Genomic DNA, 21000 nt, shown 5'->3' with positions numbered 1-21000 from the left:
TCTATTTTAGGGCTGGCCTTGAGACTGGCGAATTCATTTAGCAGATGTGAAGGTCGCGTTGAAGTGTATTACGCAGGATCCTGGGGGACAGTGTGTGATGTTTCTTGGTATCTCAATGACGCAAATGTCGTGTGCAGGCAGGTTGGCTGTGGATTTGCGGTTGCAGCAACGACCACTGCCTATTTCGGTCCAGGGTCAGGAAATATTGTCCTGGACAATGTGAGTTGCAGTGGATGGGAGTACAGGCTATGGGACTGTCCTCATGCCGAATGGTTATCTCATAACTGTGGTTATTATGATGCTGCCGGTGTCATCTGTTCAGTTAAATACCCAGAATTTGAAGGTGAATGAATGTGCTTTTCACCATATCTAAGGTGTTTTACATTGCAGAAGTTTCAAAGTACAAAATATTATGTTTGTAACTGGATCCTGTACTAAAAAGGCCACTTTCCCTCTTTCTCAGGTGTTAATTGTATGCATCAGCCAGCAAGCCAGTTGGTTTCCCCATTGAATGTTATTGTACTAGTAGAGAATTAAGATATAAACATAAAAAGAGAAGGAGAGAAAAGGACCAGGGAGAGTCAAGTAATGATGGGCAGCATCTGTCAGCCACAGTCAGGTTTTTATTCTGGTAATTTGACTCTGACAATAGAATCCTTCAGTGGGAAAAGAGGATGGAAATATCAGGTGGAAAATCTGGATTTTATGTCTGATTCTATCATGCTACTTAGCTCATTTACACCTCAGTCATCGAACAGATAAAACAAGGATAATGAGAGTTACTCAACTTCATAAAGAACTTATTTGAATCAAATACTTGAAAGCTTCAGGAAATCAAAATGGGAGGAAAGAGAATTTCAAATGATTCAAAATATTTCATATGGCCAAAATCATAACATTTTGGTGTGATTTCAGATATTTTATGGGTTTGAATACTTTAACAAATATGGGAATATGCTAAAAGGTGTTTCATGCAAAAATATATATTTTTAGCATTTAGAAAGATAAATGTTCCTAGCAGGCTGTTTGAAATATTTATTTTATACAATCATAGAATAGAATAGAATACTAGTACTGGAAGGGACCTTGAGAGGTCATTGAGTCCAGCCCCTTGCCCTCATGACAGGACCAAGTACTTTACAGACCATCCCTGACAGACATTTATCTAACCTGTTCTTAAAAATCTCTGGAGAACAATGCATTGAAACTGGCCTGACTGGTACAATATTTGCTGTTGCCAAATATGAAGTTTTGCTGAAAAAAGCTTTGGCCTAAAACCTTTGCCCAGATCCAGCACTCTAAGTATTGGAGATATACTGTCACATTTCCTCAGCAGCAAATTTTATTTGCATACTAATTTTCCAAAATGCGATCGTTAAAGCTCAGATCCATTTGTGCTAGAGACTTATGTATTATGGAAAGTTTCATTTCAGCTGTTTTGAAAGTAAGATCAGGGAAATCATGGTGTCTATTTTAAAATAATTCTTGCATCTGTTAGACGTCTTCCATTGACTGTTGATTTGGTATGGTGATTTGGGATAAGGATGTGCATTTTGCTATTCCTGTGAAAATTCACTATAGGTCTTTAGGTATGCTTCTGTTATCTTCTTGCAGGAATACCACGAACCACTCCATCATGGTATTGGTACATGACTGGTGAGTGCAAACTCATTCTGCTTTCTATGAGATGTTCCTTTCTGCTAGGTTTTTGTGCTAGAAATGTTTGGAAATCGTAACTTCTGATTCTATATTACAATTGTCACATGAGCTGAAATTAGAAGAAGGACAGGCTGAATAGCAACACCAAGGGCAAATTTCAAACTTGCTACAGGCAATAAAAGTTTCTCAGTACATTTGTTTATCTTTCCATATCCATTACCCACTCCTGTTCATGTGAGAATAGTAACAGACAGAAAGCCATGCTAGTCTATATACTATCAAAACAAAAAAAAAACCAGTCAAGTAGCACTTTAAAGAGTAACAAAATAATTTATTAGGTGAGCTTTCATGGGGTCTGAAGAAGTGGGTCTGTCCCACAAAAGCTCACCTAATAAATTATTTTGTTAGTCTTTAAAGTGCTACTTGACTGCTTTTTTATTCTGTTCACGTGTATTATTCTTTCAGACTTCTGTTCCATCACTCTCTGCCTAGAAAAGAGCAAGTTCCTCACATACAGTTCGTCCACTCTCCATTCAGCCAGAACCAAATATATTTGACCCCAGAAGACAGTTATGGAACTTTTCTGACTGTTAATATATAGTCCTTCAACATACTTTAGCAGGAAATTACGAGCATCATTCTATCTGCAAAAGTAAAAGCATAGACATAGGCACAGGAACCAGGGGTGCGGGGCTGGGAAGGGGAGCTGCAGTATGCCCTGGGCTCCCAGCTGCTGTCCCACGCAACATTTGGCTCTGCTGCTGAACTAGTGCAGCGGTGGGATTTGCTGCCAGCCCCATGCTCCAAGTATCAGTGACCAACCCTACATGCTGGGGCTTTGCTGCTGGCCTCACTTGAGTGAGTGCTTGACAGGGACAAAGGGGCTGGATTTCAGCTTCCACCCTCTTCAAAATAATCCCATGCCACTGATTATAGAGGTAATATCTATGAGCAACTTGATGTCATGAATAACCCATTAGAGAAAAAAAGAGACTACTTTTATTAAAAATGAACACAAGGAATGAAAGAAGGCGCTAACGCTAATTAATCCATTCTCCGGTAAGAGGCTTGATACCCTGCTTTAGAAATAATCCTTACAAATTTTAATCTGATTTGACTTCAGTAAACTCAGGATATGTGTGATTAGAAATTGTCCCTTTGTTTTACTGCAGCAAGAACTCCATTTCCTTCAGCAAGATCCCTACCAAATGGTAAGTTCTGTCTCACCTTAGATTTACTAAACTTTATTTGTAATTCAACATCAGGGTGATGCAGTGCACGGTGTGATCTGGACATATAATCTTCAGAAATGGTCCATTTTGGCTCCACACATGGATTCAATTGATCTTAATTGTCATAATGTTACCAAGAGGGAAAGAACTATCTCGTGTGCTATTAACAATCGCCTTGCTATTTCAGGGCTGGCCTTGAGACTGGTGAATTCATTTAGCAGATGTGAAGGTCGCATTGAAGTGTATCACACTGGATCCTGGGGGACAGTGTGTGATGATTCTTGGGATCTCAATGACGCAAATGTTGTGTGCAGGCAGCTTGGTTGTGGAAATGCGATTGCAGCAAAGACCAATGCCTATTACAGTCAAGGCTCAGGAAATATTGTCCTGGATGATGTGGGTTGCAGAGGATGGGAATACAGTCTGTGGGACTGTCCTCATGCAGGTTGGCTCTCTCATAATTGCCATCATGCAGAAGATGCTGGTGTCATCTGCTCAGGTAAATACACAGAATCTGCAAGTGAATGAATGAGCTTTTCACCATAGCTAAGTGTTTTACATTACAGAGGTTTCAAAATATGAAATAGTATGTTTGTAACTGGATCCTGTACTAAAAAAGCCACTTTCCTACTTCCTCAAGCATAAATTGCATGCATCAACCAGCAAGCTATTTAGTTTCCCATTGAATGTCATGTACCAGCATAGAATAAAGATATAAACATAAAAAGAGAAGGAGGGGAAGGCACCCAAGGAGATTCAAATAATTATGATAATTAGTCTGAAGTGGCAAAGGGCAGCATATGTCAGACAGAGTCAGACTTCTGTTCTGCTATCTTGACTTTGCAAATAGAATACTGCAGTGGCAACAGAGGATGGAAATATCTGGTAGAAAATCTAGATTTTTTGCCTGATTTTGTTATGCCATTTAGCTTCTTTACACCTCAGTCATCCAACCAGTAAAACAAGTATAATGAGACTTAACTTCATGAAGCACTTATTTGAACCAAATACTTCAAATTTTCTGTAAATCAAAATGTTGAAAAAAGAATGTTTCAAATTATTTAAAATATTATATATGAATAAAGTCATCACATTTTGGTTTGATTTCATATATTTTTACATGTTTGGGCATTTTGCAGAAATAAGGACACTTTGATTGTAAAACGTATTTCACAATAAAAAAAATTAAATATTTCTTTAACATTTGTAAGAGACTTGTTCCTAGCAGAGTGTTTGAAATTTTAATTTGATTAAACAATGTATTTGAAACTGGCATGTCTTGTGCAATATTTTGTGCTGCCAAATATGCAATTGGGCTCAAAAAATGTTGGCCAACATCTTTTGCCCAGATCTAGTAATCTAATAACTGGAGCTGTAATGTGTCATGTTTCCTTGTTACTTTGCCAAAATTCATCCATTAAAGCTCATATCCGTTTGTGCCAGAGATTGATACATTTTGGCAAGTCTCATGTAAAACACTTCAGTTATTTCAAAAATAAGATTAAGTAAAACATGCCGTTTCCAGTTTTAAATAATTCTTCCCTCTGCTTGAAGTGCTCCACTGACTCTTGATTTGGTGTACTGATTTGGAATTTGGCAACAAGGATGTGCATTTTGCTTTCCTGTGAAAATTCACCAGACCTCTTTAGTTATGTATCTGTTACCTTCCTGCAGGATCATCAGGATCCACTCCATCATGGCCCTGGTACAGGAATGGTAAGTACTAACTCATTCTGCTTTCAATGAGGTGTTTCTCTCTGCTACGGTTTGGTGCTAGAAATGTTTGGAAATTCTAGTGTATAATTGTATATTACAATTGTCAAATTAACTGAAATTAGCAGAAGAATGGGTGGAATAGCAATACCGAGGGCAAATTTTAAACTTGCTACAGGGAATAAAAATGTCTTAATACATTTGTTTATCATTACATATTTATTACCAACTCATACTCATGAATATTGTTCTTTCAGAATATTTAGAAGGTCAGTAAATAGAGTTTTCTTTAATCCATCCAACTCTCTCACTAGTGTTCTATCACTCCTGTCCTAGAAGAGATCAGGCTTCTCACATTTAGATTGCCCACTAGCTCTTCTGCCTGGAACCAAAGAGATTAGACACTAGGGCTATGTCTAGATTAAAGAGTTTGTCTATAAAATACTGTTTTGTGGACAAAACTGGTGGAGTGTCCAGGTTGCCAACAGTGTTCTGTTGAGATTAAGTCAAAAGAACACAGGGCTTTTGTCAACAACCATAGCCTGCTTGCCACAAGGAAGAATTGCGCTATCAATCAACAAAACGTCGGTCTGGGTGTTCTGGCGGGCCTTCTATCAACAAAAAATGTCCTCTGGGATGCTGCGCAATGCTATCTTCTGTGGTTCCAGGTGGCCATTTTGCTAATAGAGCTGCTGGGCAGTCCAGCTGCTTTCTGTCAACAGAGTGGATTGCTCTTTTGATCCACCCTGCTGTCTGGACACAATCTGTCGACAGAAGTTTTGTCACAAGGTATCTTCCGACACAAACTTCTGCCAACAAATCCCTGTAATCCAGAGATAGCCTAAGAGACAGTAAGGCACTTTTATGACTGTTAATATACAGTCCTTGAACATATTTGAAAGGGAATTATTAGTGTGATAACATCTGTACAAGAAAAAGTATAGACTTAGATGAGAGAATGAGATATTTGTGTGTGTGTGGGGCGGGGGAAGCTTCAGCACTCCCTGGGCTCCCAGCTGCTGTCCCATGCAATAGCTGGCTCTGCTACCGATCCAGTGCACCAGCAGGCTCTGCTGTGAGCCTCATGCTCTGGGTATCAGCTGCTGACCCTGCATGCTGGGGATTTGCTCCTGGTCTCAGCTGGGTGGGTGGTAGACAGGGACAAGGGGTGTGGATTTCAGCACCCACCCACTTAAAAATGTTCCTGTGCCACTGATTATTAATGTGATAGCTGTGCACAATATGTGCTTGTGAAGAACACATAACGAGAGAAAAAAGAGATTGCTTATTTAAAACAACTCGATGAAGGAACGAAAGCACTAATGCTAATATATCTGTCCTCCAATAAGACTCTTGATGGAGTGCTCTAGAAATATTCATTAGAAGTGTTAATCTGATTTGACATCAGTTAACTCCAGATTTGTGTGTTCACTAATTATCCCTTTGTCTTTCTTCAGCAAGCACTCCATTTCCACCAGTAAGAACCATACCAAATGGTAAGTTCTGTCTCACATTACCTTTACTAAACTTTGGGGGGTTTTACAATGGAATTCGGCATCATACTGATCTAATGAGTGATCTGATCTGGACATATAATCCTCAGAAATCATCAATTGTGTTTCCACAACTGGATCCAACTGATCCCAATTGTCTATGTTATCAAGAGAGAAGGAACTAACTCACGTGCTATGCCACTTAGCTACTTGATGTCTCAGTCACCCAACAAGTAAAACAAGAATATTGAGACTTACTCAACTTCATGAAGCACTTATTTGAACTAAATACTTGAAAATTGGAGTAAATCAAAAGGTTGAGAAAAGTATATTTCAAATAATTCATATTATTTCATATGAAAGATATCAGAACATTATGGTTCGATTTTTAGATATTTTTACAGGCTTGGGTATTTTTTTTTAAAAAGGACACTGTTACTAAAAGGCATTTCACACTAAAAGTATGAAATACATTGTTGCCATTTGCAAACAGATATGTTCCTAGCAGAATGGTTGAAATTTTGATTTGATTGAACAATGAATGCAGAATTTCATTCTTAAAAAAATCTTTAGTAAATGGCAAGAGGAGGAACAATAAATTCAGCATTCAGGGCACTCACCTGGGCTGTAATACACTCTGCTTCAATTCTCTTGTTGTCTTACCTGGAACAGGGATTTGACTTTGTCTCTCACTTCCCTGCAGCATACTCTTGGCACTGGGATATGGGACACTAGGTTTGGGACTTGCTCACGCTCTTCTTTGATTCTTTGGAAGCTGTTCCACTTTGTATCAATAATTACTCATTTGGGCAGGAATTTGAACTTGTGGGTCTGACTTTCTGAAGGCATTCCCTACCAACCAGCTGTTTGTAACGCTTCTGAGTATGCAATATGTTATGAATGTTCTAAGCATATTACTGTTATTGTGTTGATTTTATATATCTCACTTTAAATTGTTTAAGAGTTTTTCTGAAGCTGCCATTGTGCATTCAGAGGTGGGGATTTAGAGCATGATTTAATGTTACTCTGCTCTTGCATATTATTGGTGATTTCTAGTATAATGAATCATCATCTCTTTGATAGCATAATAGCAGGATCCACTATCATTACCAGAAATATCTTCTCTGATTGTGCCTTTGTCTTGCTAGAGCAAACACACATTTCCCTCCAGTGAACACCACTCTGAATAAGTGCAGTCTCACTTTGTTTTAAGAAAATTGCTTCTTTTACAGTGGGATTCAACACCATCGACCTGATCATAAACATTGCCATTCTAGCTCAGATCAGTAATCTGTCCAGCCCCAAAGAACATCTTTTAACAGTGGCCAGATGCTTCAGAGGCAATGAACAAAAGACAGCACTTTAGAAATAATGCACCTCCTGTCATTCTTCCCAGTATAGCCACCAATAGGCAGACTTGAACCTGAGACCACTGGAACTTAGTTCATGAACCTCCACAGCTTGAGCTAAAAGCCAGCTCCATCTCAGCTCAGGGAGTAGATTGAACTCATTCCTTCTCCCTTTAAGTGGTCTAAGTGTACGTCTGCACTTAACAGGAGCATGACCCATTTCAGGGTCAATCTCACAGAGTTCGATTTCACACATCTGGTAAAGATGCACAAAATCAATCTCTCAGGGGTCCACAGTTGACCCATGTACTCCTGCTCTTGTGAGGAGCAAGGGAGCTGTACAAGCAAAATGCTCCAGTCAACCTCCCTCAGTGAGGACAGACCTAATAGTCGACTGCAGATACGTCGATTCTAGCTACACAATTGCCATAGCTAGACTTGCGTATCTGCTGTCAATTGTAAGGTCTAGTGTATGCCAAGCCTTAGTGCTGCTTTGTGGGACAGTGATCCACACCCAGAAGGTTTGTTAATTATACCAGCTTCTGGAGTTATAGGATTAGTGCTACTCAGAGTATGGGGTTGTGTCCCTGACAATCTTGGCTAAGAGCCATCGATAGACCTTTCCTCCATGGACTTCTCAATCTTTTTTGAAAGCAGTTAAATCTTTTGACCTTCACAACATCCTGTACTGATGAGTTCTACAGGTTAAATGTGTATTGTATCATGAAGGAAATCTTTTTGTTTGAAACCTGCTGCTTATTAAGTTCATCTGATGAGCACAAGTTTTTGTGTTGTGTGAAGGGGCAAATAACATCACTCTACTCAAGTTCTTTGTATTATTCATGATTTTATAAATCCCTATTATATCTCCCTCTAATTGTTTCTTTTATATGTTTAACAATCCCGGTCTTTTTAATCCTTTCTCATATGGCATTTGTTCTTCAGCTCTTATCAATTTGTTGAACTTCTCTGTATTTTTTCAAATTCTGAAAAATCTCTTTAGAGATGGCATGACCTGAACTTCAAGCAGCATTCATGATGTTGATGTACCATGGATTTTATTGTGACATTATGATTGTTTCTTTCTTACCATTTATACTGTTCCTCATGGGTCCTAACACTTCTGTTAGCTTTTTTGACTGCACTTCACATTGAGCAAAGGGTTTCACAGGACTATCTGTGATGATTCCAGGATTCCTTCCTTGAGTGGTAACAGGTAGTTGAAATGCAATCTTTCTGTATGCAAGCTTGAGATAACATTTTCAATATTTTTCGAACTTTGACCCAGACATATGATTTGGCTACATAATTTTTGCAGCAGTCAGCTGGTGTTCCACAAATGGATTACGTTCATCCCAGCAGCCACAAAGATATGAAAAGGCTATCATTAATATGTTAATAATAACTCCCTTGCATCTATTTGAGGCCTGGCCTTGACACTGGTGAATTCACCTAGCAGATGTGAAGGTTACATTGAAGTTTATTATCAAGGATCTTGGGGGACAGTCTGTGATGAGTCTTGAGAGCTCAATGACGCAAATGTTGTGTGTAGGCAACTTGGATGTGGATATGGTGTTACAGCAAAGACTGGTGCCTGTTATGGTCAAGGCTCAGGAAATATTGTCCTGGATGATGTGAGTTGTACAGGATGGGAATACAGTCTGTGGGGCTGTCCTCATGCAGGATGGCTCTCTCATAACTGTGATGCTGGTGTTATCTGTTCAGGTAAATACACAGAGTTTGCAGCCATCGTCCAGGTAAACGATTGGCATGCAATTTGCTTTTCACCATGTCTAAGATGTTTTTGGAAGTCACATTGCAAGTGTTTTAAATATAAAATGCAGTTTTTAAACTGAATTTTACAATTCAGTAACCTAGGTTTATCATATAGCTGAGTGATGCTGAAGGGTGGAGGGGCGGATTTGGTTTAAAATAACAAGAAATGTCTGAGTTTTTGGAAAGCAAACAAACTGTATTTCAGAAGGAGCCCTGACTGGACCACTTCCTGATTAGGTTCCCTACTTTATCTGAAGCTGATTGGTCCATTCCCCTGCAAGCCTCAGCTACCAGATCTTGGCTACTGAGGCTCCAGCTCACTCCTGTACTGAATGTCAAAGGTGTCACTGTATTGTGCCAGCCATCATCATGACAGGGTGTGGCACTGCCCCTCATCTTCCAGCTCTCTTGACATTTCCCCATTTCCCACCCCAAGTTCCCTCCGGGCTGTGTTAGCTTTTTTGGGAACTTGAAATATGCTAACCCCACATATATCTAGAATGGTAACAGAGAGGTGGCTGTGTTAGTCTGTATTCTAACAAAACAAACGGCAGCCATGTAGCGCTTTAAAGTTACTCTCATCACCATCACCATCAACAACCATGGGCTCAGCGCCCATTGGTGTCTGATGCCTCTCTCACTATTTCCTTCCACTTTTCCTTGTCCAGTGCAGAGGGGCTTAGTTTCTGTAGACTAACTCTGCGCCAATCTACTATATACATGTCTGTAGTTCTGTAAAAAGAGAAAAAATGGCCATGCTGGGTTGGAGCAAAAGTACATCTATCCCACTATCCTGCCTTCAGACAGAGGCCAAAGTCAGGTGTCTCAGAAGGAATGAACAGAATAGGTAAACATCATGTGATCCATTTCCTCAAACATGAGTCCCATGCTTCATACAGCCAGCCTTTTAGTTCCAGTGAATCCAAAACCATGTCAAACCAAACCAAACCAAACCAACCCAACCCCCAAGGATGGTAAAGTAGTTGTGGCATTTATTTGATATGCCAGAGAGGAGCACGGGGGGCTAGTTTCATTTCTGCTAACCACATGTCCCATGAAAGTAGATTGATTCAGCTTGGTCAGGGGATGGAAGTAGGATGTAGGAGATCTAGATTTTTTTTCATGATTCTGCCATGTCATTTAGCTTCTCCTCTATGTCTCAGTCATACAACAGGCAAAAAATGGACAATGATGCTTATTAAGCACTGATATATGCAGGCTACGCCTACACTGCACACTGCTGCTGGAAGAGTCATGCAAATGAGGGCACTCAACAATGCAAATAGGGAGGCTAATTTACAAATCACATGCCTCATTTGCATGTTCACATGTGATTCCTGTCCTGGCAGAGGCTTCTCTCACCACAAAACAAGCTGTGTAGATGGAGTCCTGACAAAAATGAGGGATAAGGAGCTTTTGACAAGAGGGTTTTGATCGAGAGAACCCTGTCTCCATGGTTAGTTTTGTGGTGAGAGAAGCCTCTGCCAGGCCAGTGATCGTGCAAGAGTGTGCAAATGAGGCACATGATTTGTAGAGTAGAGCCTCATTTGCACTGTTGAGCACCCTCATTTGCATGACCCTGATGGCATCAGCATGCCTTGTAGACATAGTTGCAGAGATGAAAAAGGCTATTTAAGTTTCAGCTGTTATCTTTTGCTGTCAAGAGAGGTGACATTTTTGGGAATGCTGTCATTGATCTCATAGGTAGTCAAGCACATATTTGCTATATTTTATGATAATGCTTAAAATATTACAAACATGGTACCTTCAAAATTTTCTTCTACTTGTTTGAAAGCAATATCTTTCAAGAAACCCATGCAGTGTCTAAAGTCACAAACACAACAAATGTTCATAAGTAGATCCAAGTTCATTCTAGATTTTATTCCTTTGCTATAAGTGTCAAAAATCATTTTTGGTTTGGCTCAGAAACCAAATATTGAAAAAATTTAGTAACTAAAAAGCTGGAATATGTTCCAGATATCTCAAAATATTTTATTTCAACAAAATCCTAACATTTTGGTTTGATTTCAGATATTTTTTTCAGGTCTGAGTATTTTTAAAAATTAAGGACACTTTGACTTGAAAAGGCATTTCACATGCAAAAAATAAAAAAAACAGAACTATTTCTTTAGATTTGCAAAGAGAAATGTTCCTAGCTGAATGTTAGATATTTTAATTTGGTTGAACAAGGAATTTGAAACTGGCAAGACATATGCAATGTTTTATATTGCCAAATATGCAATCTTGTTGAAAAACGCTTTGGCCTAAAACATTTACCCAGCTCCAGGACTGGAGAAAATACTTGGAGAAACAATGCCTCATGTTCCCATAGCAGTAAATTTTATTTGCTTATTACTTTACCAAAGTTCAACCATTAAAGCTCAAATACATTTCTGCCAGAGATTAATACATTTTCACAAGTTTCAGCTAAAACATTTCAGCTATTTCAAAAATAAGATTACAGAAAATGCAGATTTCCAGTTTAAAATAATTCTTCATTTTGTTTGAAGTGCTCCTCTGACTCTTGATTTGGTGTGGTGATTTGGAATTTGGCAACAAGGCTGTGAATTTTGCTATTCCTGTGGAAATTCACTGTAGGTCTTTAGTTATGCTTCTGTTGCATTCCTGTAGGACCACCAAGACCTACTCCAGGGTGGCCCTGGTACATAAATGGTAAGTACTAACTCATTCTGTTTTCACTGAGATGTTTCTCTCTGCTGGAGTTTTGTTCTAGACATATTTGGAAATTCTAACCTGTTATTACATATTACAATTGTCACATGAACTGAAATTAGAGGAAGGACAGGTTGAACACCAATACCAAGGGCAAATTCCAAATATGCTATAGGTAATAAATATTTCTGAGTACATTTGCTTATCTTTACATGTTTATTACCAAATCCTACTCATGCATATTGTTCTGTCAGAACACTGAAAAAGTGAGTGAATAGAATTTTTTTAATCCATCCAATTGTCTCACTTCTCTTCCATTACTCCCACCCTAGGAGAGAACAAGGACCTCACATTTAGTTTGCCCACTAGCCGCTCTGCTCAGAATCTAATAGATCAGACCCCAGGAGACAATAGGGCACTCTTGGGTCTGTTAATATGTGGCCCTTCAGCATATTTTGGAAGGGAATTACTAGTGTGATGATATCTGCAGAGGAAAAAAGTTCAGACATAGGCATGTAAACTAGAGGTGTGGAGGGCAGAGGAGCTACTGCTGGCTCTGCTGCTTGCCCAGCACAGCAGCAGACTTTGCTGCCAGCCCCATGCTCTGGGTATCAGCTGCTGACCCTGCATGTTGGGGATTTGCTCCTGGCCTCAGCTGGGTGGGTGGTGGACAGAGGCAAGGGGGCTGGATTTCAGCACCCACCCTCTTAAAAATATTCCTGTGCCACTAATTATAGAGGTAATATCTGTGAGCAACATGAGCTTATGAATAACACAATGAGAAAAAAGAGATTACTTTTATTAAAATGAACACCATGAATGAAAGAAGGCACTAAGGCTAATTAATCCATTCTCCAGTAAGAGGCTTGATACCCTGCTTTAGAAATAATCCTTACAAATTTTAATCTGATTTGACTTCAGTACACTTAGGATATGTGTGATCAGAAATTGTCCCTTTGTTTTGCTACAGCAAGCGCTCCATTTCCTTTAGCAAGAACCCTACCAAATGATGAGTTCTGCCTTGCCTTAGATTTACTAAACTTTATTTGGAATTCAACATCAGCTTGATCCAGTGCATGGTGTGATCTGGACATATAATCCTCAGAAATGGTCTATTGTGGTTCTACGCGTGGATTCAATTGATCTCAATTTGTCACAGTGTTACCAAGAGGGAAAGAACTAACGTGTGTGCTGTTAATGGTCGCCTTGCTATTTCAGGGCTGGCCTTGAGACTGGTGAATTCATTTAGTAGATGCGAAGGTCATGATGAAGTGTATTATGCAGGATTCTGGGGGGACAGTGTGTGATAATTCTTGGAATCTCGATGATGAAAACCTTGTGTGCAGGCAGCTTGAATGTGGATATGCAGTTGCAGCAAAGACCAACGCCTGTTTCAGTCAAGGCTCAGGAAATATTGTCCTGGATGATGTGAGTTGCAGGGGATGGGAATACAGTCTGTGGGACTGTCCTCATGCAGGGCTGCTCTCTCATAACTGTAGTCATAATGACGGTGCTGATGTCATCTGCTCAGGTTAATACCAAGAGTTTGCAGGTGAATTAATGTGCTTTTCAGCATGTCTAAGGTGTTTTACATTGCAGAGGTTTCAAAATATGAAATATGGCTTTTGGAACTGGATCCTATACTGAAAAGGTCACTTTCCAACTTCCTCAAGCATAAGTTCCATGCATCAACCAGCAAGACAGTTGGTTCTCCATTGAGTGTCATTGTATCAGCATAGCATAAAGATAAATGTATAGAAAGACGAGTCAGAGAAGGTACCCAAGGAGAGTCCAGTAATGGTGATATTAGTCTGGTGTGTGAAAGGGCAACATCTGTCAGACAGGGTCAGGTTTCCATTCTGGTAACTTAACATTGCAATTAGAATCCTACAGTGAGGAGTGAGGGGCAAAATATCAGCCTGAAAATCTAGATTGTCTGCCTGATTTTGTTATGCCATTTAGCTTCCTTATGCCTCAGCATCCTACCAGTAAAATAAGAATAATGACACTTACTGAACTTCATGGAGCATTTATCTGAACCAAATACTTCAAAGGTGCAATAATCAAAATGTTGAGAAAAGAATGTTTCAAATCATTCAACATATTAAACATGAGGAAAATCATATCATTTTGGTTTGATTTCAGCCAGTTTAACAGTTTTTAAAAATGATAAGGAAATTATGAAAATAGATAATTTTAACTTAAAAATTTCTTTGATATTTTAAAAAATATATATTCTTAGTGGACTGATTGAAATGTCAATGTAATTGACCAATAAATTGAAATTGGGTTTAATTTCACAGTGTTTTGATGTAGCCAAATCTGCAATTTGCTGAAAAAAGTTTTGGCCTATAAGTTTTGCCCAGCTCCAAAACTCTATGAACTGAAGTTATAATTTCTTATATTTCACCCGTACAGCTGCTGGATATACAACATCTCCATCAACTTACCACTTGCATGTTGTCCATCATATCATAAACTTTAAAATGCTGAATACATATATACAGAATTTTCATTGAAATGGAAGGCAAAGCTGGTAGCATCACCTATAATTGAGAATGCCTAACACTTCCCAGGAGAACTGAAATTTCAGTTGCTTATGACTTTGCCAAACTTCACCATTAAGGCTTAAATCCATTTGTGCAAGAGGCTGATGCATTTTAACAAGTTTCAACTAAAATATTACAGCTGTTTCAAAAATAAGATGAAGGAAAACGTTGTTTTAATCAGTTTTAAAAAAATTCTTCCAACTTTTTGAAGTGCTCCATTGCCTCATGATTTGGATTGGGGATTTGGAATTTGTCAGAAGGGGTGTGTGTTTTGCCATTCCTGTGAAAATTCACCATAGATCTTCAGCCTCAAAAGTGTAGCCATGTTAGTCTGCAACTTCACAAATAGCTAGCAGTCCTCTGGCACCTTAGAGACCAATAAAATTATTAGGTCATGAGTTTTCATTGGATGCCCATTTCCTCAGATTGAGGGAGCAGTGAGAGTGTGGAGGCAGGCAGAAGGAGGGCTGCCTGTCACTAGTATGGGCAGTTAATGTCGGGGGTCCTTCCAAAGGAAATCCCCCTTCTGGAACACCCTTCTTCCTCAAACTTTTGCAGAAGAAGGGTCTTCCAGAATGGGAATTTCCTTTGGAAGGATCCTCTTGTCCTTCTGAAGGAGCCCAATCTACATAGCAGTTTTGCTTTTGGAAGGGAGTCTTCTGGAAGTGAGATCTCATGGGGATATGTTAATGAGGCATGAGATATTTTAATCCATGCCTCATTAGCATCTTCCAATCCACTCATTACAATGCCCCTTCTGGAAGGGGGACAGGGCGAGTGTAGATGTGGCCTATCAGTGTGATGGGAGCAGATTTTGTTGTATCTTAACGCTTGGCTGTAGATAGTGGATCAGTTATGCTTCTGCTTTATCTTCTTGCAGGAGCATCAAGATTCACTCCATCATGGCCTCGGGACACAGCTCGTAAGTGGTTATTCATTCTTCTTTCACTAATATGTTTCCCTCTAATAAGGTGCTGTATTAGAAATGTTGGGAAACTCAAGCCTATGGTTTTACAGGAGAATGGCCACATGAACTGAAATGAGAGAAACAACAGGTTGAAAAGTAAAACAATGGGTTCATTTCAAACATTATACAGGAAAAATGTTTCTCTGGATATTTGTTGAATGTACAGGTCCATTACTCACTCCTACTCTTGCATTATTTTGTCCTCAGAACACTGAGGTGTGGAGAGTAAATACAATATTCCTCAATTCATCCAACTCACTGTCATGTCAGTTCCAGGAATCTTTCCCTAGAAGAGAAAAAAATCCTCATGTTTAGATTGCCTATTAGCATTTCTGCCAAGCATCCCAATAAGTGATTCTCCAAGACACAGTCTATAGAACTGTCCTCATGGGTCTCTCATAACTGGGTTGTTCTGAAGATGCCGGTGTCACCTGTTTCAGTAAATGCCAAGAGATTGCACATATTTCACAAAAGACTTCTTCCAACTTTTTCACTGAGGAACTCTGTTGCCTTGATACTTTAGTGTGGGGATTTGGCTAAGGCAATATTCATGTTACCACTCCTGTGTAAATTCACAAGGCTCTGGTTTTGCTTCCGTTACCTTTCTAAAGGGTACAGTTCATTGTGGTCCTGGTACACAACCACTGGTGAGTGCTGACTCATTTTAGCTTTACTAAGATGTTTCTTATGGCATTCTGTGCTAGAAATGTTTTGATACTTCAGCTTTTGGTGTCATAGTGCAGTTGGCACACAAACTGAAATGGGAGTGAGGATAAATTGAAAAGCAATTTAAAGGTCAAAATTGCAAAACCAGTTTAGGCAATAAAGCTTTCTTAGTACACTTGTTGAATTGCTCCCTTGTGTTCTACCATCCTTCGCATCCTCCAGTACCCTGTCATGACCCCAGGCTCTCCCTGTGGTTCTGGATAACAGAAGAGGATTGTGTATATCAGTCTTAGTTTACAGTGTTGACATATGGAGGGATTATGTTGCTAAATCATATGAATGCAAAGTGGGGAATAGAAACCAGGTACTTTGAAACCCTGAGCCTATGCCATTTCCATAACACCAGGCTTCCTTCCTGTACAGTAGTGACCCTTCTTTTAAGAGGCTGTAGTTGGAAAACAAGAATTCTGGTCAGGAAAATAGCTCTCAGGCTTTGAAATTTGTTTTCATTCTGCACCAGAGCAAAAATCAAACCCTTAAAAAACCCCCAAAAACTCAAGATGTGTATTTGGGGGTCCCTCATCAAAATAATGACTTTCTAGTTCTTCTCTTTTTTGTATGTGTTCATCAGAGACAAAACTGAGGAGGAATTTATAAGACTTATGTCACTAAAAGCTCAGCATGAAGTAAAAATTATGCTCCAAAGTTGACTGCAGAGGCTATTTTGATTCAGAGTGCCATTTTTGTCCCCAGTACACTATGCGCTTCTTCAAAAATTCACTTCTAATCCGAACTGTTGACATAATGTTATTGGAGGAAATAAGGCAAATTCTTTCTTCCCTAAACAGTTGCTTAGGCTCATAGTTTTTGTCTTCAGCTCTATCCATTTAGCTATTTCCATTTCTGTCTTCAGCTATATCCTTATCTTGAGATGCTGAAGCATTTAAATGGGACTGTGAGTAGACTCCATAGCTCTTGGGATGCAGATGAGAGAGTACCATTTATAAAGTCCATTGAAGTTATGGGTGGCTTTCCTTTAACTTCAGTTGGTTTTGGCTCTGACTGATGAGTCATATACAAATATACACAAATATAAATGACTCGTATGCATTTTCTTTTCTTATATTTTATTCTGCAGCAAAATATACTTGTGGTGGTGTCCTTCAGTATTCATCTGGGACATTTTATAGTCCATTCTATCCTGGAAATTATCCAGACAATGCAGATTGTGTGTGGGAAATAGAAGCAAAGAACAATTACCGTGTAGCACTTTCATTTAGCTATATGTCGTAAGTAAATCAGTCATTTCCTGGGCAGTTCATGGGATCAGAGTCAAGTATTTTTCAAATTAGTACCCTCTGCAGTTGAAGGAAATTTCTCTATAGGGTTTAACAGGTCTAATTGACTGGTAAGCCTAAAGTGAAAATTCCAATGTATGCGTATTATTTGTTTTTCCTTTCTGAATCATAACAAAGGGGTTGATACCACCCAAGATGCAAATTAAGACAATATCAGAAACACCCTGCAACCTGCAAAGTTTAATCTGACATTTCTTTGCTTCTGTATGATGAATAACCCCATAGAAGTTTACAAAATAATTAACAAAATATCCATGTTTATTCCCCAGGTTACAAAGTAGTGGATGCCAATATGATTATATTGAGATATATGATGGACCAGTCTATACTTCTCCTTTACTGGGAAAAATTTGTTATAATTCCTATTTTACATATACATCATCCTCAAACTTGATGACAGTTCATTTTCACAGTGACTGGACTATTACAAACAGAGGGTTTCGTGCTGACTATTACACTGTTCCGGCAGATCAGAATACTAGTAAGTTCATGTTGAGTACAGAGCCTTGCTTTTCAACAGGCCAGTCTATTTATTGATTTTTATTAGCTAAATAACCATTGACTAATTTCAGCCGCTTCAGTATAGTACCATTCACTGTCAAACTTCAGTTTTTCATTACTTTCAGACAATAGTTTGACTTTGTTTAGATATAAAACTTTGCTGTTATCAAATTAATTTTGGACATTTGCTCTGATATTCAGCCTAAGTTTACCATTTCATCGTCTCATCTTGTTACTTTTACTTATGGCTCTTTGCCCAACCTGACTGCTCCATTCTCTCTGGGTCTGAGTCCAGTCCTGACACAAGCAGAACTCACCTGACACCCATCTTTAAACAGCATGAGTCAGTCCTATGTCCTCTCCCCAACTCACTAATTATTATTTATCTGAGCTCAATGCCTGTTTAGCATTTCCCTGAAACATGTTTAGTATTAGAATTAATTACATTTAGATTCATACCCTGCACATCCTTCATAGCTTTTAGTACTTTACCCTTAATTTCCTACTATTTGTCCACATCTTCAGTTTCAGAGGTGAACGCAAGTGAATTTGAACGCCTTTCACAACCGCCATTCAAAGCTTAAGACCTGATTCAGGAAAACTCCTATTCTTTCAATGTGCTGTTTGCCCAAGAAAAGACTATGTAGGACCTAGTCCCCAATGAGTGACTATCACTTTGATGCACACTGTTGGGAGGCAGCCTTGGCACATGTTATCTCTGTACCCCATAAGGCTAACTAAAGGTCATATCAGCCACTGAGTTTGCAACCCTTTGCTATTTTGAAAAGTACATAAGTAGTAAATTCCATTGGCTGATCAGTCTAATTTGTGGTAGCATAAGTGCTGTTGACCAACGTGATTTCTCTTTTTTTATTGTTTTTCTTCACCACCCCTTCTGTTTAAGATCAGGTTTTAGTTTATTTCATTAATAAAGGTCCTGGGAATAGTGTCCTTAATTTTACTCCAGGAAAATTGTGAGCACTTTCAAATGGACTTTCTGTTGATTCCAGAATTTTGTCTCCTATGGTAACTGTGATTCATACAATCCTTAACTCTGATGATAGACTTTTTGTGGTCACAAGCAGAGAATCATTATTTGCAGATTTTCTTACTGATTGTCATTCGCAGCCTGAGCCACAAGTATCTTGAGCATAATTTGATAATCAAGGCAGAAGAGCAGTGAAATCATGTTGTCTTATGAAACTGTCCCCTCTACCATCATACATAGAGTTCTTAGAAGTATATTTATAACTAACACTTAATTATTATTCTATGCCTGAATGCACTCATATATGTTTTATCCACCCATCAGCTCTCCTGTGCTTGCCAGAATACATGCACGCAGTTGTTAACAGAGCCTATCTCCACTCACAAGGCTACAGTTCAGAGAACATCAACTTGAATGATCCTTCTTGTAAGCCAAACATTACAACAAACTATATTATATTCAACATTCCATACAATGGCTGTGGCACAAGGCGAGAGGTATGAAAATGATTTTTTGGCAAGCAGAGTGAACAGGGGTCTGTGCAAACTGCAGAATTCATTTTTAAAAAATGTCATGAGCAGACACCTTCTCTGTGGTTCCTAGGAGCTCTGAGTAAACCAAAAACTAGAGGTTCAGATTCAGTGACCAGGGCCCCCTATTCTTCTCCCCTGTGAAGACAACACCTTACTTATTGCAACTTGACCTCATAGGAAATGTTGTGGGCCAGGGAAGGTACGTGAACAATCTCAACCCATGTTCATAGACTTTTTCAGGCTTGAGCAGATGTTCTTGAATAGTCAAAACACTTGATAGTTACTCAGGACCCAGGTTAGCAATGTACTTACATATGTCTCATGTAAAGCATCCAGTTCAAATAGCACTACTCTTGTGCATTAGGTTATACACAAGTTTAAACACCTTACTAAATCAGGACTTTTGTGCATTTCATGTTTAGTTTTTGTACAAATGTTAACTAACTTGCCTGCATTTTGGTTAAATGAAAATATTTTTCACATCTCAATGTAATTACCATAGTGTACAGACAATATTCTTTAAAATGCAGTGCAAACAGAAAGGATTAGAGTCACATTTCTTTTCAAAATACCACCAGTGAAAGCAAAGCTTTTAGTGGACATGCTATTCTTGGGTGCCTCAAAATCTTAGTAAGCCTAATGGTGATTGTGACCCCAGGCAAAACTCTGACTGTATTAGATAATTCAGTACTTAATGTCTCATACAGGGAAACAGCAATACTATCATGTATTCCAATGTCATCAAATCAATCTCTTCTGGTTACATAATTAAAAGGCAAAAAGATCTTCACTTGCACATCAACTGCAAAATGCTCCAGAACACGTGGAAAGAAATAATGTATGTTGCTGAGGGTGCTAACGAGGTAAATGAAACACAGTACAGCAGATACGATGTGAGCATTTCATTTTACAACTCACCAACCTTCTCATGGCCAGTGTATGACTCTCCATACTACGTTAACTTGAACCAGAGTTTATTCCTTCAAGCTTCAATTAACAGCTCTGACTCAAATCTGGTGTTGTTTCTGGACACGTGTGTTGCATCACCAGATCCCAATGATTTTACAACAGTAGCTTATGATATTATCAGGAGCGGGTAAGGACTTTCTCAATAATGGTTTTACAATGAATCTGTACTTGTGGTTTTGTAATTGTTTTTCTTTATGGAATATTCTGAAGAGGGACAATGCAAACTGTCCACCTTAACTTTGAAATAATAGCCATCTATTAACAGATAAACTGAGTTTCTCTCCATGGTGGTTAAACTGAACCAAAATGCATTGTATGGAATTCTGGTGCTAGGAAATTCTGCAAAGAAAGTGAAGATTCTTAGAATCTTGTTCTGTGATGCACCTCTGCAGCTGACTTTTATTGGTAACATTGTTACTTGCTTTTTCCACCCAAAGCAGCAATCAGAGGAGTGGCACAGAATGGAGGAAGGAATTTAGTATCATTATTGTTCATATTCAGTAGTATTAGAGAACTCAGTCAGGTATCAAGGTCCCATTGTGTTAGGAGCTATATAACCAATTAATAAAGAGAC

At 38.9% G+C, this 21000-nt stretch overlaps 1 protein-coding gene across 1 annotated transcript in view; it reads left to right on the top strand.

Annotated features, from left to right (window-relative positions):
• The window catches only part of LOC142015815 (scavenger receptor cysteine-rich domain-containing protein DMBT1-like), a 135463-nt gene that overhangs the window by 112565 nt on the left and 1898 nt on the right, over positions 1 to 21000 (top strand). Inside the window, 6 exon segments of the mRNA XM_074999617.1 lie at positions 11 to 141; positions 2925 to 3390; positions 17216 to 17363; positions 17705 to 17916; positions 19249 to 19421; positions 20165 to 20553. Coding sequence (XP_074855718.1) covers positions 11 to 141; positions 2925 to 3390; positions 17216 to 17363; positions 17705 to 17916; positions 19249 to 19421; positions 20165 to 20553 — 1519 coding nt within the window.

This window comes from Carettochelys insculpta, chromosome 7, assembly GCF_033958435.1.
Source record: "Carettochelys insculpta isolate YL-2023 chromosome 7, ASM3395843v1, whole genome shotgun sequence".
Classification (NCBI taxonomy): domain Eukaryota; kingdom Metazoa; phylum Chordata; order Testudines; family Carettochelyidae; genus Carettochelys; species Carettochelys insculpta.
Note: the sequence above shows the minus strand (reverse complement) of the source record. Positions and strands in the feature narration are given on the sequence as shown.